Source organism: Oncorhynchus tshawytscha, linkage group LG16 (genome assembly GCF_018296145.1).
Source record: "Oncorhynchus tshawytscha isolate Ot180627B linkage group LG16, Otsh_v2.0, whole genome shotgun sequence".
NCBI classification, from domain to species: Eukaryota; Metazoa; Chordata; class Actinopteri; order Salmoniformes; family Salmonidae; genus Oncorhynchus; species Oncorhynchus tshawytscha.
Window position 1 is genome coordinate 25,186,771 of NC_056444.1, and position 18,906 is coordinate 25,205,676.

Genomic DNA, 18,906 nt, shown 5'->3' on the forward strand with positions numbered 1-18,906 from the left:
TATCAGATCAAGTGGTGGATATCACCATAGATATGGTAATTGAAACATTGGGAAGTTATTAAGTTTTCTTATCCACTTATCTTGTTCACGTAACTATCTTTAGGAAAATATGTCCAAAAAGCACTTTCTTCAAAATATTCCATCTGTTCAGGACTTTGTTCTGTCTCAACATCTCTACAAGCGAGTGTTTTCACATGATACTATGAATCATTAACAACTTAGAAAGAGCAGACTCTGCAATTCAACCAGCATTTGACCAAAGATCAAAAAGTATTAATATCTAATTTTATTGTAGCATGGTTATTACTCTTTAAAAACATTAATTTAATAATGGTGACGAAACATGTAACATCAAAACTTCCATACCAAGTCTTCTTTACCTCTTACTTCATATAATTTCAGATCAAAACCAACAAAGCTGACATCGACAATATAAAACAAAATGGAGGTGGAACGTCCCCTGATGTCACTAACCAACTCAATACGCTCAACACAAAGGTGTCATCACTTGAAACTAAAGTGACAGCACTAGAACAGGTAAGTACAGTAGGGCCTACATGTTACATATTGAGTATGATGAATCTTACTCTTATTATAACAAATAATAATTTCCCTAATTTCCCAAACCCCTTATCCTCTTCCTCTCACCCTTTACCCTCTGCCTCTGTCCTCTCCTCTCTCTTCCTGCCTCTCCAAGATGGTCCAGAGAAAGACATGTACCAGTAATCCCTGTCAGAATGGAGCCACCTGCCTAGACCTGCTGGACTCTTTTCACTGCATGTGCCCCAGCAACTGGGGGGTAAGTGGACACTGGAGTTGACACGGAGTGAGAGAGAGTGTGCACGAAGCTGCATGTATGTGTTATTCCTGTTTAAATCTGGTTTTGTGTGTCTGCAGGGTCCCATCTGTGCTGTGGATGTGAATGAGTGCCAGATCTTTGTCGGGACCTCTCAGGGATGTCAGAATGGAGCCACTTGTATCAACACCCCTGGATCCTTTACGTGAGGCCACACACACACACACTGAGAAACACACACACACAGAGACACACACACACACACACACTGAATCTGTCTTCTTGTATTTCTCTTCCAGTTGCACCTGTTCACCAGAGTGGTCTGGTACCCTGTGTACAACCCGCTATGACGACTGTCAGGGTGCTGCCCAGGACCTGTGTGTCCATGGGACATGCATCGACGCAGACAGAATCACACCGAACGTGGTAACTGTCAATCATCATTCAACACTGTTGGTCTCCTATTTGATTTCATGGATCGCATCTGTATAAAAACCGAATTGTCCGATTTTCTTTTACTTAGCTGTCGCCTGCCCTGTTTAACTAGCCAAAGATACTTTCATTTAATTAATGAAGACTGTCTAGACAAGGTCATTTATTTCAGCCAACGTCTTCACCCTGGTCCCTTGGCGTCAAACAATTAGTTTAATGTGATAAATGCCCTGTGAAGAAAGCAATTACTGGATTAGATTTAGCGCTGCTAGCTACCATAGCCTTAATGTTTATATCATTTTATTAGAGTAGACTAGAGCAATGAAACACTTATTTTTCATAGTGATGATAGATCTGAGGCCTGGTTTTGAGTAGTAGGGACCGATCCATTACCAGTAGTACAGTGCCGGTGGTCTTACATGGGAGTAGCTATGACCATTTACCCCTTGAATATCGAATCAAATAAATTATTTATAGGCAAAGATGCCTTCGTCCTCTTTTATTTTAATTTTAAAGGCCCTTTGCTAATCTTATTGAGTCTCGGCTCAGTAGGCCATGATCGTCATGGAAATAGAATGACTCTAGAATGACTGTATTTCTATGACGCAGGTCATTTCACATTATTGATTCACTACTAGTGCATCTAAATGTGCTCGGTACACATTCTGTACATATTCTATTCATGGGAGTTGACATTAATCCAGGCCATGCCATGTTGTGTTATTTCCTTCCAGCCCAAGTTTAAGTGTGTTTGTGATGATGGTTGGATGGCCCCAGCCGGCAACCCGGCCTGTATCTCAGACGTGGATGAGTGTAGCCTTGCCCAGAAGCCTTGCTCCACCAACCCCCCTGTGACCTGTTACAACACCCAGGGATCCTTCTACTGCGGCTCCTGTCCTGCTGGTGAGAGCCGCTCAGTGCTCACAGTTTCCTTATCATCAATGGTATTGTGCATTAGGTCTGAGGAAACTGATGTTTGCTGACCCAAAATGGCTGTCATGGTTGGTTACCTCCATGTGGTTGCCAGATGGATGCTTCTTCCATCTTCCAAAATAGCATGTTTTGATCTTGAGTCGAAGTGCTCTCAAATTCAGTTATACAAGAGTACTTCTTAAGACAAAGACATTGCTCCAGCAAATCTGTACTTTACTGTATTTCTAGGGTTTGAACTTGGGAAAGTACAAGAAAGCACAAGATTTGCGATTCGTGAGCGTTATTGAATATCATTTGGAAACGGCTGTCCTTAGCTCCTAGTGGGACTGCCCCTCTCAGGTGATACTCTGACATTAAGGGATCTGGGTCCTATTTCTTTACTCTGGGAACAGCCCCATCGTGATTAACTGAACTCTACAGAGGAACACAGGCTGTTCTATGTGTGAAGATGTGTGTATCTTTATGATGCTTATTGTGTATGTGTGTGTGTGTGCATCAGTAAAGAATAAATGTTATGCTTGCTTGTATATCATTACAATAAACAATGCATCTGTAAACTAAATGTGAATGTAACCTTGAATAATATGCCACTGCCTAACTATGTACTAAACAATGATTTCCTGTATTACAGTAAATATCCTTAGCACTGTTTGTTGTGCATTCCCCCAGGATGGCAGGGCAACGGCTACAGCTGTCTGGATGTGAATGAGTGTTCCACTAATAACGGAGGATGCTCCACTACTCCCATGGTCCAGTGTCTCAATACCATGGGCTCCTTCCACTGTGGTACCTGTCCTCCAGGTACTGGATGCTAGCTGACTCCTGGTAGTTTTCAGTAATATAGCTCTGATGAAAAGCAGATGCCTGACTATGTAGTGTGTTCAGCGCTAGCCCCATTCAGAGATCTCTGTGTGTATACTCTCTACCCCTCTGGCTCAGTTTCTGTCTCTCTCGTTTTCAATCTCACTTTGTCGACCTCTCCTCCGTCTGTCCCTGTCTGTCTCTCATAATTAGTCATTGTGCTCAACAGTATTTTATGGCCTTTTTTATAATTCAAAATCTTGCTTTTTGACTAATGTATAGACCCACTGGTTCATTGGTGGATTGATTGGTTAATTGATTGATCTGTATTCAGGCTATGAAGGAGATGGGAGAACCTGCACTCAGGCTAACATCTGTGCCAATAACAATGGAGGCTGCTACCCCCTTGCTACCTGCTCTTCCACTCCAGGTAAACATGCACACACACACACCTACCTTGACGGCACCTAATGACCACTGGCTGTGAGGACAAGACAGGGCCATTATAGCAGGCGTTGACAGCTCTGCTCTCTCTCACCTCCTGATGGCTGACATCCACTATGAAGACTGTTACAGCCAGGAGAATAGATTATGATGCTATCTCATGAGTAGAGGCTGTGAGTGCTGAGAGAGCAGAGACACCAGAGCTCAATTACCTATTCACCTATGGGAGGAAATGTAGTATACTTTTGTTGCATGGTAGTTAGGGAGATTTGGTTTATTTCTCTAACAAATTGTCCTTGTTCGTGCTGTATCCCTTATCCCTCATCTTTATACCCACTCCAGTAAATGCACCTTTGCACGTCTTTTAATGTTATGGTGAGTGAGTTAATCAGGTATCCTGACTATGTCTCTGTGCTTCCAGGCTCCACCCTCCCAGTGTGCACCTGTCCCCCAGACTACACAGGAAATGGCTACGGCCCAACAGGATGCACCCAGAGCAGCAATATCTGCCAGACCAACAATCCATGTGTCAACGGACAGTGTGTGGTGAGCGTAGGTTACATGGGACTCTAGCAGCTTCACAGTTTCTCAGAACCAGGATTTTACTCCTTAACCTATGATTAGTCCAGTTTTCATCTATACAGTATATTATTTAAGCAGTAAGGCATGAGGGGGTGTAGTATGTGGCCAATATACCACGGCCAAGGGCTGTTCTTCTGCACGACACAATGCGGAGTGCCTGGATACAGCCCTTAGCCGTGGTAAATTGGCCATATACCACAAACACCCAAGGTGCCTTATTGCTATTATAAACTGGGTACCAACGTAGTTAGACCAGTAAAAATACATGTTTTGTCATATACGTGGTATACAGTCTGATATACTACAGCTGTCAGTCAATCAGCATTCAGGGCTTGAAAAAAACATGTTTATAATTGGGTTTTGGTAACATTTTTGCTGTATTCCCCCAGCCTACTTCCAACGGGTATCTCTGTACCTGTAGTCCTGGCTGGGGAGGGGTGAACTGTGACCAGAATGTCAATGAGTGTGCCAGCAACCCATGTCAGAACGGAGGTACCTGCAACGATGGACTCAATGGATTCACCTGTACCTGCACTGACCAGTGGACAGGGCCAACCTGCCAGACCGCACAGCAAGGTGTGTGCATGTGTTCGTGCCGTCACTGCTTTGCATGTATATCTGTGTATTTATGGAATGATAAAGAGAAATTGACTTATTTCAGGGCGTTTTGCTGTGTTTGTACAGTATGTGTACTGTGTGCTTCACTTACCTGTGTGTGTGTGTGTGTGTGTGTGTGTGTGTGTGTGTGTGTGTGTTGTCAGTGTGTGGAGGCTACCTGACTGGCCCGGCTGGTACATTCAGCTACCCCAACACCCCTGGTAGTGACCAGTATGACCACCAGGTCAGCTGTGCCTGGGTCATCAGAACAGACGTCAACAAGGTCGGTGTAATCTAATGCCGCACGGTCACTTACACGCGGCAGGTCCTGGACCAGACTACACATGACAAGACTGGACTCACAGTCTAACAAAGAGTTTGGCATATGCTGTTACATCAGTAGTAATGCAGTATCCCATGGAATAAGCATTTGTTGATTTGAATGCCTAACAATATGTGACATTTGTTCTATTCATTGTGCACGCCAAGTAGCTATAGAAGATGAGTGAGTACAAGAGAAGTGGAATAGTTCTTTAATGCTGTGTTAATACTGTGGTGTTAATTTCTTCCCAGATTCTACGGATCACCTTCCCTCACTTTGAGCTGGAGAACAGTGCCAACTGCAACTTTGACTTCCTTCAGATCCACGATGGCGAGAGCGCCTCGGCCTATCAGTTAGGGAAGTACTGCGGTACCAGCTCCCCCGCAGAGCTCTTCAGCTCCCACAATGCATTGTACTTTTGGTTCCGCTCTGACCATTCCGTCAACGCAGGCGGATTCACTGTGGCCTGGACCTCACAGACACCAGGTGTGTGTCTGTGCTTGTGTGTGTCTGTGCTTGTGTGTGCCTGTGCATGTCTGTGTTAGCAAGAGACCTAGACAAAATGTATTATTTGCAATCTACCTGAAATAGCTTAGTCAGGCGTTACCCATGTGCAGTCCTCTCCTCACGGCAATATGTACCTGTTTGTTCCACCTCCAGTATGTGGCGGGGAGTTGACCGAACCCTACGGTAACATCAACTCACCTGGTTACCCTGGCAACTATCCACCCAACCGCGACTGCTATTGGACGGTTGACGTGGCCCCCGGCCTGCTCATCACCTTTGCCTTCGGAACCCTCAGCCTGGAAAACCACCCTGACTGTAACTATGACTACCTGGAGGTGAGGCAGGCACCATGGCAACATGTCCCTTCAGCTATGGAATATATATATATGTGTATATATATATATATATAATATATATATATATATATATATATTTATATCCCCACACATTATGTGAATATTAAGATTTTTCATTTTCATCCGCAGCTGTGAAAGTTCTAGGTCTGTTACTGTAACGGTTGTCTGCCCTTGGTTCTGTGTTCTGTGTTCTAGATTCGGGATGGTCTACTCCCAGAAGATACGGTTCTAGGGAAGTACTGCCACAATGTGTCTCCCGCCCCTCTCCAGACCACGGGACCTGCAGCATGGATCCGGTTCCACTCGGACTTCTCTAACTCTGACCGTGGCTTCCACATCACATACACCACCTCTCCATGTAAGAGATCTCTGTCATATCAACTACTGTTAACAACTGACCTTTGACAAGGATAGGATTATTACAAGAATTCTCTATGTTTTGCAATGTCATATGCAGCTTTTCTTGGTCCCAGATCTTTGTGCTGTTTTGCTCATTCCTATGGTCATTCCATAAATTCCATAAACATCCCAAAGTGGTCTGGGACTAAGCTATTCTAAAGGATCTCCCTCTCCAACTGAAGGTCATGTGTCCGTCTCTCTCTGTTCTAGCTGACCCTGGTTGTGGAGGAACCTTTACAGAGAGCGAAGGCATCATCATCTCCCCCAACTGGCCCAATAACTACGCCCACAACCGCCAGTGTGTCTACGTCATCCGCCTGCCGGCCAATGAGATTGTCTCGCTCAACTTCACGCACATGGACTTGGAGTCCCACAGCGGTTGTGTGTTTGACTATGTGGAGGTACAGTAGTGTGTGGGTTTTTGTTTATCTATCCTTGTGGGTACCAGAAGTCCTCACAAGGATAGTAAACAAAGAAATTCTGACATTTGGGGACTATTTCCCAGTCCCCACAATGAAACATGCTAGGTTAGGTTTAGGATTAGAATTAAGGTTAGGGTTAGGCATTACAGTTAGGTGTAGTTTTAGGGTTAGGATTTCGGGGGGGTAAGGTTAGGGTTAAGGGTTTGGGGTTAAGGAAAAAATGATTTTTGATGGGAATAAATTATTTGGTCCCCACAAGGATAGCAATACAAAACTGTGTGTGTGTGTTTGTGATTGAGATTGTTGGTGGTGTCAAGGTGCTTTGTCTCTGGGAGGGGGATTAGCTATGATGTGTCCTCGTAATATTGTTTGTGTTTGACTCTCCTGGTTGTGTTTCCCAGGTCCGTGACGGTTCCACAGAGACAGACCCTCTGATTGGGAAGTACTGTGGCTACACCATCCCTGCCCCCATCCTGTCCTCCTCCAATGCTCTCTGGATCCGCTTCAAGTCTGACGGATCAATCACCCGGGCCGGGTTCAGGGCCACATACGAAGTCGGTGAGAAACACAAGCGCTGTCTAACCACACTAGTGGCAAAACACTATCTCTTCACTGTCTTGTCACTGGAAAACCCCAACAAACCACAAGCTCTTCAGATATGCCAAAAAAGCATGACCCGGTGACATATAGAGTTACTGATAATGTACTGCATTAATATAGTGCTTCTCACTAGGTCTCTAAGCAGTTAAAATCTCTAGTCCTGTGACACGTCTCCCCGATCTCTACCTCTGTAGTAATCACATTTCAGCACAGCTGCCTCGCAGAGCTTATTGAAAGTGTGAGGCTTTTATGTGACGGATAAAAAGGGTTGTGTATTCAGCTTCTTCTGCCCCCTCCCCCACCATGCAGCTTTGTGTGTGTGTGTGTGGCCATCTCATATGTCTGTATGCCTGGCCTGTGTGTTATTTAACAGCTGCTCGAGAGAGAGAGACTGAGGTTATATCAGCACAATTGAGTTATTGACATAGTCGTGTTCTGTTCAATGTTCTCTACCTCTCTTATTGAACCCTAAGTCTTCCTGCGGCAATGGCGATCTCTGGTGATTAAACACACTCTTGACGCGCACCGCGAATAGTGTGTGTGTGTGTGTGTGTGTGTGTGTGTGTGTGTGTGTGTGTGTGTGTGCACTTTAATGGCCCACCATCTTCTGCACCTGGAAATGGCCTGTCAGACTGGACTACTTAGTGTCAAAGTTCTCAATGCTGGTTCTCTTCGCTCCGGATTTGCATATACAGTATGTGAAGTGTAACAGTAATGTATGGTGATCTGAGCCAAAAGACCATTTACAGTTTTGTCATTTAGCAGGCTCTCTTACAGGTCCTTACAGTTCATTTTCATTATCTGGCCACTGGTTTGCAGTCCATTAGAATGAATAAACTTGACCTCCTTTTCCAATTAGTTTGTGCATAGCCATCTAGAATTGTCTAAATGGAGTTCTCTCTTTCCCAGGCTGTGGTGGCACCTTCTCTGGGACAGGTCAGATCCGGTCCCCCTACCACCCTGATGCCTACCCCCACAACAAGGAGTGTGAGTGGGTCATCAACCAACCACAGGGCTACGTTGTCACCCTCAACTTCCTCACCTTCGACGTCGAGAGTGGCTCCTGTGTATATGACTTTGTTGAGGTATTTAAAATTCACTCCAGCCTTTCATTCTTGAATTCTGCCTCTGATTGTCAAACATTGTCAATGAATATACAGTACCAGTCAAAAGTTTGGACACCTACTCATTCCAGGGTTTTTCTTTATTTTTACTATGTTCTACATTGTAGAATAATAGTGAGGACATTAAAACTATGAAATAACACATATGGAATCATGTAGAAATTCCCCCCAGAAATGTCCAGGAACTTGCAGGTGCCTTGGTGGAAGAGTGCGGTAACATCTCACATCAAGAACTGGCAAATCTGGTGCAGTCCATGAGGAGGAGACGCACTGCAGTACTAAGTTTAGCTGGTGGCCACACCAGATACTGACTGTTACTTTTGATTTTGACCCTGCCTTTGTTCAGGGACACATTATTCAATTTCTGTTAGTCACATGTCTGTGGAACTTGTTCAGTTTATGTCTGTTGTTCAATCTTATGTTCATACAAATATTTACGTTAAGTTTGCTGAAAATGAATGCAGTTGACAGTGAGAGGACGTTTCTTTTTTTGCTGAGATTGTTTACATTGACAAAGCAAATGAAATAGATAATTAACAAAAGTGAAATATACCATAAAAAATTAGCAATAAACATTACTCACAAAAGTTCCAAAGGAATAGAGATATTTAAAAAAAATGATGGCTATATACGTTGTGCAAATAGTTAAGGTACAAAAGGGAAAATAAATAAACATAAATGAGGGAAAGGGGGATACCTAGTCAGTTGTACAACTGAATGCATTCAACTGAAATGTGTCTTCCGTATTTAACCCAACCCCTGTCGTATTATCAATGGTGTTTGTTCTTCACTGGTTGCCCTTTTCTTGTGGCAACAGGTCACAAATCGTGGGTCTGTGTAATCTAAGGGAAATATGTGTCTCTAATGTGGTCATACAGTTGGCCGGGGGTTAGGAAGTGCAGCTCAGTTTCCACCTCATTTTGTGGGCCGTTTGCACATAGCCTGTCTTCTTTTGACAGCCAGGTCTGCCTTCAGTCGCCTTTCTCAATAGCAAGGTTATGCTTACTGAGTATGTACATAGTAAATATTTCCATAATTTTGGGTCAGTCACGGTGGGCAGGTATTCTGCCACTGTATTGCCAAATAGCATTCTAGTTTGCTCAGGTCTTTTTTTGTAAATTCTTTCCAACGTGTCAAGTAATTATCTGGGGCTCTGTGGGGTTAGTTTGTGTTTGTGAACAGAGCCCCAGGACCAGCTTGCTTAGGGGGCTCTTCTTCAGGTTCATCTCTCTGTAGGTGATGGCTTTGTTATGGAAGGGTTGAGAATCGCTTCTTTTTAGGTGGTTGTAGAATTTAACGGCTCTTTTCTGTATTTTGATAATTAGTGGGTATTGGCCTAATTCTCCTCTGCATGCGTTATTTGGTGTTTTACGTTGTACACAGAGGATATTTTTTCAGAATTCTGCGTGCAGTCTCAATTTGGTGTTTGTCCCATTTTGTGAATTGTTGATTTGTGAGAGGACCCCAGACCTCACAACCATAAAGGGAAATGGGTTCCATAACTGATTCAAGTATTTTTTTGCCAGATCCTAATTGGTATGTCAAATGTTATGTTCCTTTTGATGGCATAGAAGGCCCTTCTTGCCTTGTCTCTTAGATCCTTCACAGCTTTGTGGATGTTACTTGTGGCACCAATGTTTAGGATGAGATATGTATAGTTTCTTTGTGTGCTCTAGAGCAATGGTGTCTAGATGGAATTTGTGGTCCTGGCAACTGGACCTTTTTTGGAACACCATTATTTTTGTCTTACTGAGATTTACTGTCAGGGCCCAGGTCTGACAGAATCTGTGCAGAAGATCTAGGTGCTGCTGTAGACCCTCCTTGGTTGGGGGCAGAAGCACCTGATAATCAGCAAACAGCAGACATTTTACTTCAAATTCTAGTAGGGTGTGGCAGGGTGCTGCAGACTGTTCTAGTACCCTTGTACTAGTCAGTATATATGCTGAAGAGAGTGGGGCTTAAGCTGCATCCCTGTCTCACCCTAAGGCCCTGTGGAAAGAAATGTGTGTGTTGTTTTGCCAGTTTTAACTGCACACTTGTTGTTTGTGTACATTTATTTTATAATGTTTAATCCCCAACACCACTTTCCATCAATTTGTATAGCAGACCCTCATGCAAAATGTTCTTTCTTTCTTTCTTTCTCTCTCTCGCGCTCTTTCTTTCTCTCTCTATCTTTCACTCCTTTCTCTCTTCTTTCTTTCTTTCTTTCTTTCTTTCTTTCTTTCTTTCTTTCTTTCTTTCTTTCTTTCTTTCTTTCTTTTTTCTTTCTTTCTTTCTTTCTTTCTTTCTTTCTTCTTTCTTTCTTTCTCTCTTTTCTTTCTTTCTTTCTTTTTTTTCTTTTTTCTTTCTTTCTTTTTCTCGCTCGCTCTCGCTCTCTCTCTTTTTCTCTCTCTCTTTCACTCCTTTCTCTTTCTTTCTTTCTTTCTTTCTTTCTTTCTTTCTTTCTCTCTTCTTTCTTTCTTTCTTTCTTTCTTTCTCTTTTTTCTTTCTTTCTTTCTTTCTTTCTTTTTCTCGCTCTTTCTTTCTTTTTTCTTTCTTCTTTCACTCCTTTCTCTCTTCTTTCTTTCTTTCTTTCTTTCTTTTTTTCTTTCTTTCTTTCTTTCTTTTCTTTCTTTCTTTCTTTCTTTCTTTTTTCTTTTTTTTTTTGTCGCTCGCTCTCGCTCTCTCTTTTTTCTCTCTCTCGCTTTCTTTCTCTCTCTCGCTCTTTCTTTCTCTCTTTCTCTCCTTATCTCTCTCTTTCTTTACCCCCCCCCACCCCCAGGTAAGGGACGGCTCCACAGTGAGCTCTCCTCTGATTGGTACATACTGTGGCAACACCATGCCAGCCATGCTCCAGTCCACCCAGAGGTCCATGTACATCCGCTTCAAGACTGACTCGTCTGTCTCCAACCATGGCTTCACCGCAGCCTATGACTCTGCTATGGAGGGTAAGCCCCTGGCACTCATGAGATATGTAGTTTATTCTGCCTTAACTTAAAGCTCAAGTATCTAGTAGTGTGTATGTGTTGTCAGTGAGTGGTATCTGTGAGCCTATGTGTCCTAGGACAAATCCTTTGTCTCTATAATATTTTTAAAAAAAATATATTAATTGTGTTGACTATGAGTGAGGTGTAAAAAGAATAGTAATTTTGAGCCTGTTTCCCTGTTTGATACCACGGTGCCAGGTTGTGGCGCTACTCTTAATGCCCCATCGGGCTCCCTCACCAGCCCTGGCCATCCCAACAACTACCCCCATGGAGCCAACTGCACCTGGTACATCTCTGTTGCCCCAGGCAACCTCGTCCGCCTGTCCTTCACCTCCTTCAACATGGAGTACCACATCAGCTGTAACTATGACTACGTAGAGGTGTATGACAATGGCACCGTGGCAACTGGGACCAAGCTTGGCAGGTAGAGTACAGTACACGCAAACAAACCCATGTCAAGGTGTTAAGAACCCGTGGCAATATGGTGATTACCATAAATCATGTTAATGTGTGTGAACCTTGGCATGATTCAAAGTCAATATGCACTCTAGAAGTGATTCACTCTCGTGATAATTTACTCCCAACTCGACATCAACTCAAACTTCAGTTAACTTCTGTTGATTGTTTGGGAAAGAATAACCCTTTTTTCCCCCTCCGCATGCGGCCTATCTCTTTCCAGGTACTGCGGTCGGTCCGTCCCTCCCTCTCTGACCAGCACAGACAACCTGATGACTGTCCTCTTTGTCTCCGACATCAGCCTAGCAACCGAAGGCTTCTCTGCCAACTATGTCTCCATCGATGCCACCACCGGTACGGTTACCCTCGGCAACAAGAAACATTACGGTTACCCTTGGCAACCGCTATTTCCATTTACACCCCCCCCCCCCACCAACACATTCATTCACAGAATAAGTCACATAAAATCTGTGATATATGAGGGTTAGGAAGAAGAAATCACCGCCCCTACGAGTACTGTTACCCTCAACAACATCAAGAATTCAAATGAACAGAAAACTAGAAAATATCTTGTCACATAAAATAGATGCGATACCAGGGTTAGAGGGGGTTCAAACCTTTATAACAAAATAAAGAAAACAAAACAAGAAAACATACAGAAAAGATGGCAGTAGTAAAGTAGAAGATTATATCTGAGTTTGACCAATGCTTTGCCTCTTCCTTGAATGGTACTGTAATTTACTGCACACAACATTACCCCTTTATGGTGTTGGTGTTATGGTGTTGAGGTCTGGTACTGCAAGACTAACCTTATGGTAACCCCATCTTTCCCCTCATATTCACTAAATCCTATTCCTCTCATGTCTTCCCCAGACTGTAGTGAGACTTTCACCTCCCCTACAGGAGAACTCAGCTCTCCTAACTTTCCCAGTAACTACCCCAACAACCGCCAGTGTATCTATAAGATCATCGTTGGGGTCAACATGCAGATCATGCTCAACTTCACTGACTTTAATATGGAGGGCTCACCACCCAACTGTGCTTTCGACTATGTAGAGATCAGGTGAGCACCCAGTCATAACGGGCCTGATCTTATTCAGCTGTTACAGGAGGATGTTTGTCAGTTGTATGATTCAATTTCACTTGAGCAGTCATTTTGGTGTAGTTAGCAGCTAGCCAGGCAAGAGAACCCATGCCAAAGTGAGCGACTGTGAAACCAATGTACAATAATGTGATTAGAATCAAATGAGAACTATGTCAGCAAGCGTGACGAGACGAAAGCTGTTAATATAGCCAGCAACTTAAAAGCCACTATTTGTATCTCCCACGGTTCTCTCTGTCCCACAGAGATGGCGGTTATGAAACCTCTCCTCTGATTGGCAAGTTCTGCTCCAACCAGAGGCCTCCAATGATGGTGTCCCATAGCAACCGCCTGTGGCTCATGTTCCGTTCTGACTCCTCTGTCACCCTCCCTGGCTTCAGGGCACACTGGGACGGCACGCAGACAGGTGGGTGTGTGGGAGAAATGTCTATTTCATTAGCATCATCTTCAACAGGTATTGTGATACATACCCTAAAATGTACTACACTTAAACTACTCCGAATCTTAACTCCACCCCTCTGTTTGTACCTCTCTCCTCCTATTCCTCTCCTTTTGTTCATGCCCTTTCCCAACCTAGGCTGTGGAGGTACTCTGACCACCAGTTCGGGAGGGTTCTCCTCTCCTAACTACCCCCTACCCTACCACACTAACGCTGAGTGCTACTGGCTGATCAAGGCCGGCGCTGGGAGCCTGATCACTCTCAGCTTTGGTGACTTCGATCTGGAGTCCAGCACCAGCTGTACATATGACTACCTGGCCGTGAGTACAGAGCACTGTTCAAGGTTATCACACCCACATAACAGTCAGTCAGTACAAACTGAAATTGAACAGGAGAGACAATATGTGTTTATGACGTTGCTGAAAGAAAAGCATATCCCTTGCCCCTTTCAATATCTAACATAATATCTGTCTGCCTGCCCATCTGTCCGCCCGTCTGTCCGTAGGTGTACGATGGGAACAGCACTAATGCTCCACAGCTGGCCAACCTGTGTGGGTCTCAGTTGCCCGCCCCAATCAACTCAAGTAGGAGTGAGCTTTATGTGAAACTACGCACAGACAGTGTCGTCGCAGCTGGAGGCTTCGTGGCCATGTATACAACCAGTGAGCATCTATCTCTCTCTCACACACACACACACACACACACACACACACACACACACACACACACACACACACACACACACACACACACGTCTAGCTTTACGCAAATATACCTCCCCAGTAGCCACTCCAAGTAATTGATGTGTCAACGTGTCCTAATGGAGTTGTTGGGTGATTATAAGCCATCTGGCTTTCCAAAGACATTCAGCCATCTCTGTTTGCTGCTTGAGCTGGTACGCTCATGTTGATTTTGTAGGTTCCATTTTACTTTCTTGTTATCCAATTTGTACATGTTTACTTTGACATAGTTACATTTGAATCTTGAGATACAGTAAACCTTACTACAGTTCATGCCGTACCATACCTAAGAGGCTTACAAGTGGTATCCCAGGGTGCCTTTTGTTTGGTTTCCATGGAAATGGGGTTAGGGAACGCACTCTTGAGGTTCGAGAGGTGAGGAGACCGAGTTGCCAGAGGTACTCGCACTACAAAAGAATGTCAGAGTGGGGACTGGCTTTTGTTCTTATTGTCAGTGTTGTCAAATGGGCTTTCTGGAAGTCATGCTGAAAGAACAAGAGGTCACTCTTAGTGAAGTCTATCTTGTTTTGTTTCTGTCACAGCGCTTTCCAATTTGGCCCTGGACTCATGTTCTCATTCTGGCCCTGGAACACTAATTGTCACTTAGGTTTATACAGAGAGGTCAGCTCTGCTCTGAAGATTTATTTAGTTATTCCTGGAAAAATAACACACTTTCAGTTTGACTCTCAGTTGAAAAGTACAACGTTTGCCTTTTTGTTGTCTCTCATGCTTAAGCTTGACATTTCTGTCCTAAAACACAATGTACATTTATTTCCTTTTAATATTGGAATATATTTTGGTAACAAGCAAATATATCCTTATCACCATGAAATCTAGTAAATGGAATACTGCTAAATTCACTCAACACGTTACTATGAGCTCACTCTCTGTCTTCCGTAGACTGTCAAGGTGTGCTGATCGCCAACCAGGCGCGTGGGGAGATTGAGTCTCTGAACTACCCCAACACCTACCCCCACAACTCCCTGTGTAGCTGGACCATCCAGGCCTCCATGGGCAACACCATCAACTACACCTTCATGACCTTTGACCTGGAGGGGACCAGCGTCTGTAGTTTCGACTACGTCAAGGTGGGTGGCGCCCTTTGGGAAACAGTGCAAGATAATGTGATGCTAGTGCGGTTTAATGAACTCTAATCAGAGTACCATCATAACATTTGGAAACTGAATGGATCTAATGATAGAGGTTGAAACTGAGAAACTGTCCCTGTTGACCTGGCCTGAGCTTTCTGTTCTCCCGGATGACATCACTCCAGGAAAGGCATCGTCAGGTCAGGAGGTCAGAACCCCCTTCATGTGATTAGTGTTGCGTGTTAGTAGTCATTGGTGATGGGTTGGCCTATTCAATTCTGGGAGGAAGTATCAGTTTCCTCTGCTGTGCTCTACTGACTCACCACATGGACAGGGAGCAGGAGACAGATGGACCGCTGACTCTGCTTATACTCTGGAGATAGTGTACACAGTGACTGGTTCTCACTACATGCATCAACACTTTTGACATTACCTGATAGGTGTGAGTTTTGATGCAATTTTTTAAATATATTTCTTAGTAAGAAGTTGGATTTCAGCTCTCTCTCCTCTGTACAATAGTTACTAGTGTCCTGGACTGAGCTGAAATAGAACGTGACTCAAACCTGCATGGGAAGTAGTTGATAGACAGTTTCCTGTGATCTGCACAAGTTCTCACAGGTTTTCTTCAGGGGTTCCTTTTGACATGATTTTCAAGGAAGACCCAATTTCTTAGAACATGCTACAAGGCGGACCTTTCATGGCTTACATAATACAAGTGAGTTCTATGGCTCTTCATCTAACTCACTCACTGGAAATAAATGTCTTTGTGGAAACAAAATAGTGCTGTTTTCAACTCGCCCCCTGGTCACCATGACAACCCCAGCACACATGGATGACATCATGGGCTCTTGTAGTTAAATAGACTCATTCTGTGCGGGTCTAGATTTCCTGGAGACTGGTAATTCACCTCCTCCTGCTGCCCTTCTATTTGGCTAGGCTGATCTCACCACTGTTTTTGTTGCCTCTACTCTATTCCACAGACCTGCAACTTTATGGTGCCAGTCTAAGTATTTTACTCATAGAACACTGTATGGCACAAATGACACCCCTATGGACCCTGGTCGAAATGAATGCCAAACATTTAATAATTTTCAGTGTACAGAACAGAAATGTCTCATGAATTTTGTCATGACATTGTACTCTCAAATAATGTTGATTGTAACTGAGGGAACGATAACCTTGTTGCAAATCACCAATAACACATTACACAATCGTAATTCAACTCTGTAGTTATATTGGTCTGCGTTGTTCTTTAGTCCTCACAGTATATCCACAGGCTTATGGTAATCTTTCTGTTTGTTTACTTTTGGATGTAATGAATCTGAGATGTCAAGCTTTGTATTACATGAAAGGTCATATTCTTCATCCTCGTCATTACCTGGTCTAACATCCAACCTCTAACCCCCATAGAATGTATGGCCTGGTTAGTGCAGATGAGGTAGAGTAAGTTAACATCAATAACACAGAGGTCTTAACAGGGAATGATTCATCTATCCAGCTTTAATTTCACCTCTTCAATCTTAGGCCTCTAAATCCATTCACTGGCATGTAGACATAAAGTGGGATCGATAATTATTGGCACCATTGATAAAGATGAGCAAAAAATACTATATCAAATAAATAATACACATACTGAGCTATATTGTATGCTATTAACATTTGGACAATTATAATATTTTATACAAATACAGTTGGTCAGTGAAATAGATTTGATTTAACAAGTAATAAAAATTAAACTGTCTAAAAAAGATGGGTACATTTTTAACACCCGTTTTCAATACTCTAGCACCTTACCCTTGCGAGGATAATGACAATTAGCCTTTTTATTTAAAAAAATATGAGCTTGGAGAACACATTGGGAGGGATCTTAGACCATTCCTCCATAATGAATCTTTCCAGATCCTTGATATCCTTTGTCTGCGCTTATGGACTGCCTGCTTCAATTCAAACCACAAGTCCGGAGTCTGTGATAGCTATTGGCTCGTTTCACCTCAAAAAGCACAAGAAAGAGGATGTCTGACAAGTAGTATGGCGCTGTGGCATGGAGTATTGTTTCTTCATCATATATAATGTATTCTCAGTGAATTTGGTGAGTTTTTAGGTGCATAGGAGTCATAGGACACATCTCCTTCGCATAGAGTTAATCAGGCTGTTGATTGTGACCTGTGGAATGTTGTCCCACTCCTCTTCAATGGCTCTGCGAAGTTGATGGATATTGGCGGGAACTGGAACATGCTGTCGCACACATTGATCCAATCTTTTTCACAACGTTGTCATCAACAAATCGCTCACCCACACGTCACCATACATGTGGTCTGCAGTTGTGAGGCCTGTCAGACGTACTGCCAGATTCTCTAAAATGACATTGGAGGCGGCTTATGGATGAGAAATTAACATTCAAATCTCTGGCAACAGCTTTGGTGAACATTTCTGCAGTCAGTGTGCCAGTTGCACGCTCCCTCAACTTGAGACATCTGTCTCAGTTCTTCAAGCTTTGTCAAGTTGGTTGTTGATCATTGCTAGACAAACATTTTCAATTCTTGCCATAGATTTAAGTCAAACTGTAACTAGGCCACTCAGGAACATTCAATGTCGTCTTGGTAAGAAACTCCAGTGTATGTTTGGCCTTGTGTTTTAGGTTATTGTCCTGCTGAAAGGTGAATTTGTCTCCCAGTATCTGTTGGAAGGCAGGCTGACCCAGGTTTTCCTCTAGAATTGTGCCTCTTCTTAATTCTATTCCGTTTATTTTAATCCTGAAAAACTTCTTCGTCCTTGCCGATGACAAGCATACCCATAACATGATGCAGCCACCACCATGCTTGAAAATATGAAGAGTGGTACTCAGTGATGTATTGTGTTGGATTTGCCCCAAACATAATGCTTTGTATTCAGGACATAAAGTGCATTTCTTTGCCACATGTTTTTCTGTAGTGTTTTTATTGTAAACACTTTGCATGTTTTGGAATATTTTATTCTGTACTGGTTTCCTTATTTTCTCTCTGTCATTAGTATTGGGGAATAACTACAAGTTTGTTGATCCATCCTCAGTTTTCTCCTACCACAACCATTAAACTCTGTAACTGTTTTAAAGTTACCATTGGCCTCATGGTGAAATCCCAGAGTGGTTTCCTTCCTCTCTGGCAACTGAGTTAGGAAGGACGCCTGTATCTTTGTAGTGACTGGGTGTATTGAAACACCATCTAAAGTGTAATGAATAATTCACCATGCTCAAAGGGATATTCAGTGTCTGCTTTTACCCATCTACCAATAGGTGCCCTTTGTGAGGTGTAGGAAAACCTCCCTGGTCTTTGTGGTTGAATCTGTGTTTGAAATGTATTGTTCGACTGAGAGACCTTACAAATAACTGTGTGTTCGAGTTATAGAGATGAGGTAGTCATTTAAAAAGAATGTTAAACACGTATTATTATACTCTATTATACACTATTATACACTATTACACGACTGCGTGGCCAGGTACGACTCCAACACCATCATTAAGTTTGCAGATGACACAACAGTGGTAGGCCTGATCACCGACAACGACGAGACAGCCTATAGGGAGGAGGTCAGAGACCTGGCCGGGTGGTGCCAGAATAACAACCTATCCCTCAACGTAACCAAGACTAAGGAGATGATTGTGGACTACAGGAAAAGGAGGACCGAGCACGACCCAATTCTCATCGACAGGGCTGTAGTGGAGCAGGTTGAGAGCTTCAAGTTCCTTGGTGTCCACATCACCAACAAAGGGCACGACAAAGCCTATTCCCCTTCAGGAAACTAAAAGATTTGGCATGGGTCCT

General features: G+C 43.4%; 1 protein-coding gene across 2 annotated transcripts in view; it reads left to right on the top strand.

Annotated features, from left to right (window-relative positions):
• The window catches only part of cubn (cubilin (intrinsic factor-cobalamin receptor)), a 52,703-nt gene that overhangs the window by 1,323 nt on the left and 32,474 nt on the right, over nt 1-18,906 (top strand). The window contains exons 3-26 of one of the 2 annotated variants that reach the window (XM_024374679.2): nt 403-537; nt 698-799; nt 898-1,001; nt 1,096-1,222; nt 1,963-2,131; nt 2,831-2,962; nt 3,297-3,392; nt 3,828-3,958; nt 4,378-4,564; nt 4,750-4,868; nt 5,159-5,393; nt 5,568-5,749; nt 5,966-6,128; nt 6,380-6,570; nt 6,993-7,149; nt 8,101-8,276; nt 11,077-11,242; nt 11,480-11,705; nt 11,961-12,091; nt 12,611-12,800; nt 13,085-13,245; nt 13,417-13,598; nt 13,784-13,940; nt 14,919-15,106. In XM_024374679.2, the coding sequence (XP_024230447.1) occupies nt 403-537; nt 698-799; nt 898-1,001; nt 1,096-1,222; nt 1,963-2,131; nt 2,831-2,962; nt 3,297-3,392; nt 3,828-3,958; nt 4,378-4,564; nt 4,750-4,868; nt 5,159-5,393; nt 5,568-5,749; nt 5,966-6,128; nt 6,380-6,570; nt 6,993-7,149; nt 8,101-8,276; nt 11,077-11,242; nt 11,480-11,705; nt 11,961-12,091; nt 12,611-12,800; nt 13,085-13,245; nt 13,417-13,598; nt 13,784-13,940; nt 14,919-15,106 (3,807 nt within the window). The remainder of the gene's footprint in view (nt 1-402; nt 538-697; nt 800-897; nt 1,002-1,095; nt 1,223-1,962; nt 2,132-2,830; nt 2,963-3,296; nt 3,393-3,827; nt 3,959-4,377; nt 4,565-4,749; nt 4,869-5,158; nt 5,394-5,567; nt 5,750-5,965; nt 6,129-6,379; nt 6,571-6,992; nt 7,150-8,100; nt 8,277-11,076; nt 11,243-11,479; nt 11,706-11,960; nt 12,092-12,610; nt 12,801-13,084; nt 13,246-13,416; nt 13,599-13,783; nt 13,941-14,918; nt 15,107-18,906) is intronic. The other variant, XM_024374680.2, reaches the window with a different exon arrangement.